The 8,966-nt window shown below is 45.1% G+C and overlaps 1 protein-coding gene across 1 annotated transcript; it reads left to right on the forward strand.

Moving 5' to 3' along the window:
- Positions 1–1,483: 1,483 nt before the first annotated feature.
- On the forward strand, positions 1,484–3,086 carry LOC147631879 (uncharacterized). The gene has a single exon (XM_086807901.1). It carries the CDS (start codon positions 1,519–1,521, stop codon positions 2,887–2,889), a length of 1,371 nt encoding a protein of 456 aa, XP_086664027.1. The 5' UTR covers positions 1,484–1,518; the 3' UTR covers positions 2,890–3,086.
- The last annotated feature ends 5,880 nt before the right edge of the window (positions 3,087–8,966 follow it).

Raw genomic sequence — 8,966 nt, forward strand, 5'->3', positions numbered from 1 at the left:
ATGAGTTCCAATTTGTCAGTGAGAATATTGGATTGAAACATCCACTCCTTAATAATCAAGGTTAGTCATTTAGGCCTTTGGTGTTATTAGAGAGAATAGATGTGTCAGTCATATCTTTTGGGTTTTAGGGGAGGCTTTGAGGGTTCATGAGGTGTTTTTTCAGTGGTGGGGAGGGGGGATGAACTCCCCTTATTTGGAATTGCCTTTTTTTGGCCGAGCCAATGTTTCTGCCTTGCTCAATCCCATGGTTCTGATGTTTTGTTTGACTGTGGAGAGAGAGGGGGACTTTTTGGAGCCTCCAAGGAGGGATTCGTTTTCTACTTGAGTTGACTTTCAAATTGACAAGGGCTACATCCTAGAAGTCCATGCCTTCAACCTCCTTCTCTAGGTTACCGTCCTGGAATTGGGTGCTAGGGACCTCCTCTTCATTTTCATTAGAAGTCTCCTTTATGGTTTGTGAAGGGTCAGTTAGGTCCATCAGTAGTGGGGTGAACCCATTTGTATTTCTCTATTTTGACTGATTTTTTGAGGCCTGGGGTTTGCACCCACATGAAGGAGCAGGGGAAGATTAGGCAACTCAACCCACATCAAGCAGAGGGTTAGCTTGGGCCTTAAAGGGGAAAAATCAGGGGACCAAGAGAAGAGAGAAGGGAAGTTCCTCACTAGCTTGCTCCTAGAGCATTAAGTAGAGTATTAAGCGCCATGCTTTCATCTTGGAAAAGGAAACTAAAATAAGGAGATATTGAGTGTGCTCTACTATGAGCCCTGTGGAGCTGCCCCAGTTGGCTCTGATCCATGAACAAGGAGAGTAACATAGATCTTACCAAGTCAATCGAGGAATATCAGAGAAGGGGGGAGGGGGAGGACGACATGCACGCCAAGGAGCTATTAGGAGGCTCGAGAGGGCAATTGATTGCGCTCCACATAGTTCACACCAAAAAACTTTAACTGCCCTCCAATGGCAACTGTAACACCACCAAAAAGGGCTGGTCAGATCTACCACCTCCCCAGCACTTAGCTTTCTACTTCAAACCTCTAACATTCCGTAAATCTTTTTTCCCGTGTCTCGGAGTTGATTTGGGTCTTAGAGGGAGTTTCATGATCTCTCATCCATGATTCCGTGTGATTTCATGCGGTCTCTCAAACCGTGGACACTGGAAAGGATATAAATTTGACTCAAAAGGCCAACGGCTCTATTTCCAGCCGTTGCTACGTTGGGTGCAGAAAAACTCTCTCGCTCGCTCGCTAGCTCGCGGGCTCAATCTCTCTCTCTCTCTCTCTCACACACACACACACACACACACACACACACGTTGCTACGTTGGGTGCAGACAAACTCTCTCGCTCGCTCGGGCTCAATCTCTCTCTCTCTCTCTCTCTCTCTCTCACACACACACACGTTGCTACGTTGGGTGCAGACAAACTCTCTCGCTCGCTCGCTATCTCGCGGGCTCTATCTCTCACTCTCTCTCTCTCTCACACACACACACACACAGAGACACGCGCACACACCCCTTCATGGCAAAGGCACAAGTCTTAGAAAGTAGACTAAGCACTCCGACTCTTCTTGATCTGCCGCAATCTACCATAGTGCACATAGCAGAGCATCTACCATGCAAAGACCTACCGTCTTTGGTGTGCACCTGCAGAGAGCTCGCAGGCATGGCGGCAGCTTTCTACGGCGAGCGGAGAATACTCGACATGAGCTGCTTCGATAAAGTCTCCCCGAAGCTCTGTGGGCAGATTATCGACCGCTTCTCGGCCTCCCAATTGATCAAATGCTGCTTCAAATGTGATCTTTCCTATCACTCTACATCCTCGCCAAGCATCTTGCAAGCCATCGTTGAGCGGTTTCTCGACAATTACCGCTGCGATGACGAGATTCTGCGCGATCTGCACTCTATTTTCGTCCCAGAGAACACAGAATGGTTCCCCGGTGAACCTTCGGCGCGCCCAATTGATGTTTTGGCCCATTGCTACCTTCTTGAAGCCATGCTTTCCTCTCAACCCACATTGAAAGAGCTCATCCTTGATGTAGAATTCGGCATCTTCAGAGTACCCAAAAGCAAAGGGCACCGGCAGCACTGGTATCTGATGCAGCCCTTCTTAGCATTGCAAATAATACAGAGAAAATGCCCTTCCTTGGAGATGTACATGGGCACCAGGGTCAGATATCAAAGCTCTGCAGTAGACATGAAGCATGTGCAGGTGAGGTTCTTGGAGAACAGCAAAAAGTTGAAGTTTCTTGGCATCAGATTTGGGCTTGACAAGGGGGCACTGGAGAGCTATGAGCACATAAGAGGGCCGCTTCTTCTTGAGAAAGCAGTGTTTCTACTGCACAAGTGGCACGTGCGGCAAGAGGATTGCATGTTGAATTACCATAGGATGAGGGGTTTTGCAAGAAAGATGCAAAAGCTCAAGAGTGTTGCCCTTGCATTCAATGCAAGGGGGACTCTGAAGCATGCCTCTGAGTTTCTCCTCTATCTACCCAGCATAAGGTCCCTCTGCCTCAAGTGTGAGTTCAATGCCGGCTATCCGAGCTTCGACATAGAGGAGGGCACCCAGCTGGGGGGCTTCTTTGAAGGTGTTGGGTCCCTTCTCTCCTCTACTGTCAAGAAGTTGAGTCTCTTGGATGTGCCTGAGGATGAATTTGCCCTCCTTTTTGACCAAGAGACTGGGAAACTGCCCACTAGTTTGGAGCATCTGCGTGTGAGATTTGCATGGTCTAGTGCAAAGTTAGAGCAAGAGGAGGAGGATATGCTTGCTGGGTTCCTTAAGAACTCACCCTACCTAACAACTTCTCGCATTGAGGCCTACTCTAGGAGCAATCACGAAACCCTCATCTTCTCCAAAACACTATCAAGAAGAATGCCCCTTGCTTCTACATAAAATTCATGTTTCATGTGCATTTATTTGATCATAGATTCTCAGTGTGAATACTTTCAATAATAACAACCCATGTCTTTGCACAAGGACCAAGATAGTTAAGTTTTATGTATGTCTATGTGTGATGGTAACTGTTGGCATGGCTTTTCAATCAGAATGGTACCATCCTTGTTCACAAAAGGCGATTCATAGCTTTGTGCAGAAGGCAATGTTCTTTGCCAATTTTCCTGTATTGGATGATGTCTTCTCAATAATGATAATATATACTTCCATAGTTATCATAATCAAGTATGAGAAGGGTTTGCACCCACATCTTTGTCAAGAATGAATTGCTTGTTTTTGTAGAACCTGTTATTGCACTCTACACCTTCCATTTGTGTGCATGGAGCCCTTAGGAAATTGTTTTTGGGACATAGGCAAAGAAGTGTAAAATGATGAAAGCTACTTAAGGTTTGTTACCATGAAAAGGGCTTGGAAAGGAGCTTTTTGAGGTCATGCATATTCCCACCAGCTCAAAAAATGCATGGCTGTATCTATTCTAGTTGCAGTCAATGAGGATTACTTGGTGATCTCCACCCACTCCCATTCTCCGAAATCCTGCTGTAGGTATTTGATAGAGCTACCCTAAAATATTAAATACCATGTGTGCTTGTTGGAGTCATCCTAGTTGGAGTCAAATGACATACGGTGTGACAAGGGTGATTTTTGACAAAAGAGGATAGAATATATTCGTCTAAGCTACCCTTAAATATAAAATACCATGTGTGCTTGTGAAATCTTATTTATCAATGATACAAAGTGGGGGCAATTATGTTCTCCTTCATTTCTCCCTAGCTAAGGTTCAATTCCCACCTACCTCAATGCATCATAAAGATAATCTTTTAGCCTCGAGTTTTTAGTATTTGGTGCTCCTTCCAAGGGTGGAATGGTTAAGAAGAGACATCCTTCTATATGTAGCTCTTTAAGAAATTTTGGAGATACACATTGCATCAATACCAGCCCCTCAATTACTATTAACTAGTAGGAGTAAGTAGATCACTAATTGGTAATGAATATATGTACCAAATTTTGATGTTGACCCAACCACAACTCTCACTCTTTGAACCTCCCAAATTCTTAGAAAGGCTCTTGGTCTCTAAGTAAGTTTGGAGTGGCCCCTTTCTTTGCATGACTTCCCAACATCATCCTCTTCTTTTGGTCACCTCCTCCTCCTTGCTCCTAGCTTAGAGAGAGAGAGAGAGAGAGAGAGAGAGAGAGAGAGAGAGAGAGAGAGAGAGAGAGAGAGAAGGGAAGCATGTGGGTACAATTCAATACATTAAAGGTAAGTTAGCATTGAAGATAAGAGGGTAATGGTACTCATTTCTAACTTTTTTGCCATTGTTTTTAGATGTTTCCATAATCGATTGATGGCTTTTTTGTGATTTTGTAAGGTAATTTGGGGGTTAACTCATGGAGACTCATAACTATGTTATTGTTAATTGGCAGTACTAGTTGAACTCTTGTGTTGGTAGTGTCCTTCATGGCATCATAAGTTTGCTTCTTGCATGGCTTTTCTGTGATTTTACAAGGTAATTTGGGGTCAACACATGGTAATCAACTATGTTACTGTTAATTGGTAGTACTAGTCCAACTTTGATGTTGTAGTGTCCTTCATAGCCTCATAAGTTTGTTTATACATTTATTGTGATGTTCTCCATGGCCTCATAAGAGTATAGATAACAACAAAGTATACAATCTAGAATTTGCGTAGTTAAGCATAGCATCCTAAGGTAGGCAATATTTATGTTAAAGAGCATGAAGCAAGTGTGGAGATAGCTCGGGTGTAGAAGATGAGTCAATTTATGGAGGCCCCTAGGAGTCCACACTTGGATGTGGCTAGATGGATTCTTAAGTACATAAAGTCCACATTTGATTATGGACTTTCCTATGAGGCTAGCATAGAGATACAGCTACATGGATACACAGATGCTAATTGGGTTAATAATGTCGCAGAGAGGAGATCTACTAGTGGTCTTATGGGAGTGCTACTGTGAGTGTAAGTAGTAAGAAATAGTTGATAGTTGCTTTGTCGAGAACAAAGGCAAAGTACATTGGTGCTACTGTGGTAGCTTGTGAGGTAGCTTAGTTTCAGAAGCAACTTGCTGATATGGGTGAGCCCATGATAGGGTTGTTGTCATTTATTATGACAACATAGGCAGCATAAAGTTGGCCAGTAACCAATACACCATGCTAGAATGAAGCGTATTGAGGTGCATTATCACTTTGTGAGGGAGAAGGTTCTAGCACAGCAAGTGATGTAGATCTAGTATATGTCAGCACAAAGGATCAAATGGCTGACATCTTCACATGAAGGCATTGGGCATAGAGAAGCTCCACAGGTTTAGGAGCTTACTTGGAGTGTAGTGTGTAGCGTTGAACTCGAGGGGTAGTGTTGAGATATCAAGCCCAACTAGTGCTATGAACATTGATGAACCGCCTAGGTGATAGCTTTCGTACTTATGCCACTGGCATGGTTGGCGAGATTATGGTTGATATGCTACCAATGAATGACATGCTACAGTGACAACAATCACTTTAGAGTACTAGAGTTATGGCATAGTTATAGCCCAGCTCATGTAGTCGGGTTCACACTATGAACCGACCATTATATATTATAATAGGAGATTATAATAGGAGAGTACTTTCCCTTATAGTATATACTCTTATCTCTTTATGTTAATGATTGTAGAGAAGAGAAGAAGGTAGAAGAAAATTCAGCCATCCATATCTCTCTTGTGTCTTGCTCTCTCCATATCTCTCTTGTGTCTTGCTCTCTCTTGCATATGTTTGTTTTCTTACAAGGAACTCAAGATCTCCCTCTCCCCCGTATTCTCTTTAGGTTATGGGAGAGATTGGTTCTTTTCCTTGTTTTCTCTTGAGCAAGGTAAAACTAGTCTCAGCATTGGCATCTTCTCCACTAGTGAATACTACTTGAGGTTCAGCCTCCATTTGTGCTTAACATGCTCTTACCAGTTCCTAGGCTACCTAGAGCTTGCTTTTTTCCTTAATAGGATTGGGATACTCTGCTAGCTTCTTAGGAAGGTTGCTAGGGTCTATGACTAGCTCCAATTCTTCCTTTGAAGAGGATGAAGAGATGTTGAAAACTGTGTCCTCACATAATCCCTCTTGAACTAGCACATGGTCTTTCCCTTGTCCTATCTTCTTGGACCTTCATCTTCTAGTTTAAGGGTAACTCTAGCATGTTCCACAACTTTGTCGACTAGTATGACTCAACCCGGCTTACGCACCCTTGGAGTAAGGAAATTTGAAGCCTATCTGGCTTCGTGAGAGCAGCAGCTCTCCTCCTATTTTGCATTCTAGTCACGATATTGTGAGGAATTATTTGTAGCAGCCCATTCCTCACACTTAGCAAATTAAGGCTTGTACTTGGTTTATGCTCTTGGAATTGGATGCTCTTAATGGGCAATCCTTATACATGTGGTCGATACCACAACCCTATGAAAAGTGGTACGGATGTCAACCGTCAATGTGTCTACTGCCATAGCCTTCTTGATGGGACCCAGTTAGATTCCCTTATAGTGATAGCACTGTAGTGGCATGCAGGATCCTCCTATGTCATTACAGAGGACATGCCACAGGAGGAGGAGACAGGAGCCTCGCCATACACTTTGTCAGAGGAGATTATGCATTATTCTACACTAGGGGAAGTATTTCTTACGGGTGACTTCAATGCCCACACACAGAGCAGACAGTGTGAGGTGTATGACTATGATGACATGGATATCCTCCACCATGTGGATCCAGAGGCGATAAGGGCTAGTCGGGCATCCGAGGACACTGGACCAGACAGAGGACATTATGGGGACCACTTACTAGAGTTGGGAGCCAGGCATCGTCTCGTTATTTATAACGGGATACTACAGTGGCCGGGATCAAGAGGGCTGACATGCTTCCCACATGGGGGTCATACACAGACCGGAGGCACGGTGGTGGACTACATTATGGGGTCTTTGGAGGCATCACAGCTTGTCACCTCATTCTCCATCCCACCTCACACTGTCCCAAAGCAGCAATAGTCCCAGATCTCCCAGGCTCTCCTGAGTGGACACGATGTGGGAAGCTCTGTAATGCAACCGTGTGTAGAAGTGATGCCAGCTGGGCTGTAATGGTATCCATAGGTGCCAGGGGATCCACGAGTAGGAGCCCATCCTCTAGTGTATATGTCTGCCATGTCATGTGTGAAGTAGATGGTAGTGTGTGGCACCGGTATGTGGGGGGCTGGTGATACTGGTGATCCGGCTAGTGAAAATGCCAAGTATGTATGATCTGCCCACTTTCCCCCACGCTATTTGGGTTATACATTGATGAGGTGGTTGACTTCATTACACGAGGAGGCGGAGATGGAGTTGATCTAGCAGGTACCTCAGTACATATTATGCTTTATGCTGATGATATTGTATTAGTGTCTGAGTCTCCATGAGGTCTACAGCAACATCTACATGCACTCGATGACTTCTGCACACAGAGGGGTCTTACTGTGAACCTTGGGAAAACCAACGTTATGGTCTTTCATACATCGAGACAAAGCAAGGAGGAGCTGACATTAACTCAGGATGCCAGGTGGAGGTGGTGACACTCTGCAGAGTAGCCACGCGCTTCACCATGGGTTCAGCAGCAGAAGCAGCCAGAGCCAGATTGACATGGGGATATGCAGCATTGGCTATGCTAGAGAGACAGTGCCACCAGGTGCATTTTCAGGAGCCCCGGACGAAGGGGTGGCTATTTGACACATTAGTCACACCGGCACTGATGTATGGAGCAGCGGTATGCTACCCATTGGACATAGATAGAGAGACCACAGGCCCTCATGATGGCATGCATGATACGCAGCAAATCGTCATCCGTACCTCATGACATTATCCGAGCAGAGTTTGTTGCGCCTCCTATGATGGTAGAGGCCATATTCTAGACTATATGCCTGCTAGACAGATTTAGAGAGATGCCACAAGACAGATTGTCATACAGAGCTTTTGAGGCATCTAGACAGCTGGCTGAGGCAGGAGACAGAGGATCATGGTATGCACACGTCACACATTGGTTCTCACAGCATGGCCTAGACATGGATCATCTACCACCATTCCAGTATGACAGGGATTCACCACATATCCGTCTCTCTCATAGTGAGAGGAAGAGAGTATTGAGACAGGACCTATGGCAGCTCTATACACGAGAGACATGGATATCACCTGCATAGCCTCTTCCACCGAAGATGCTATACTACAGAGATCACTTCATGAGTATCACTGATGATGGATTTATAGATGCCTAGATACATGACCACACAGCTCCCGAGTAGCTATTGGTCAACTTAGAGTCTCATCACATCGATTGGAGATCGAGACTAGCAGAGCAGCACCACGGATCCCCCGAGAGGAGAGGGTATGCAGATTGTGCAGAGAGGAGGTGGAGAGTGAGGAGCATTATGTATGTAGATGCAAAGCATATACAGCCATCAGAGAGAGATATCCCATTTTATTCAGAGTTTTTTATTCAGAGAGCCACATTCCCTACGCCAGATCTTTGAGGAAGCAAACCAGCGCATACTGGGGAGATTCATTCTAGACATACAGCGTCACAGAGAGACATCATTACAGGCTCAGACAACTCTAGAGGGGGGACGATGATAGACACAGATTACTATATTTTTTCAGAGATCCACCCCACTCCCAGTCCCTACACAGCACAAGGAATTACTCTCCAGAGAGCAGAGACACTCAGAGCCCGCAGGAGACAGAGGACACCTGGCTTTCGGACACCACGCCTATACCAGAGAGAGATGACAGAGATCAGAGCTCAGTTTCACAGAGAGGGTGTGGAGGAGCGATTGGCTCGCTTCAGAGCAGACCCAGGCATGTTCTTCAGGGAGCTGTGGACACTCCCTTCATTGATGTATATCATTCTATACCCCCAGTATGGTACAGGATGGAGCTAGCTAGGTTGCATATCATGATTGTATACTCCATGCATATAGCTTTGCATTCTCCTGGTAGTAGTAGAGCTCCATCACCTCCCCCACTCAT

Source organism: Cibotium barometz, chromosome 14, assembly GCF_041138505.1.
Source record: "Cibotium barometz isolate CiBa-2024 chromosome 14, ASM4113850v1, whole genome shotgun sequence".
Classification (NCBI taxonomy): Eukaryota; Viridiplantae; Streptophyta; class Polypodiopsida; order Cyatheales; family Cibotiaceae; genus Cibotium; species Cibotium barometz.

Excerpts from the sequence above, each read along its gene's own strand:
- LOC147631879 (XM_086807901.1), top strand. The coding sequence starts at position 1,519 with ATGGCAAAGGCACAAGTCTTAGAAAGTAGACTAAGCACTCCGACTCTT.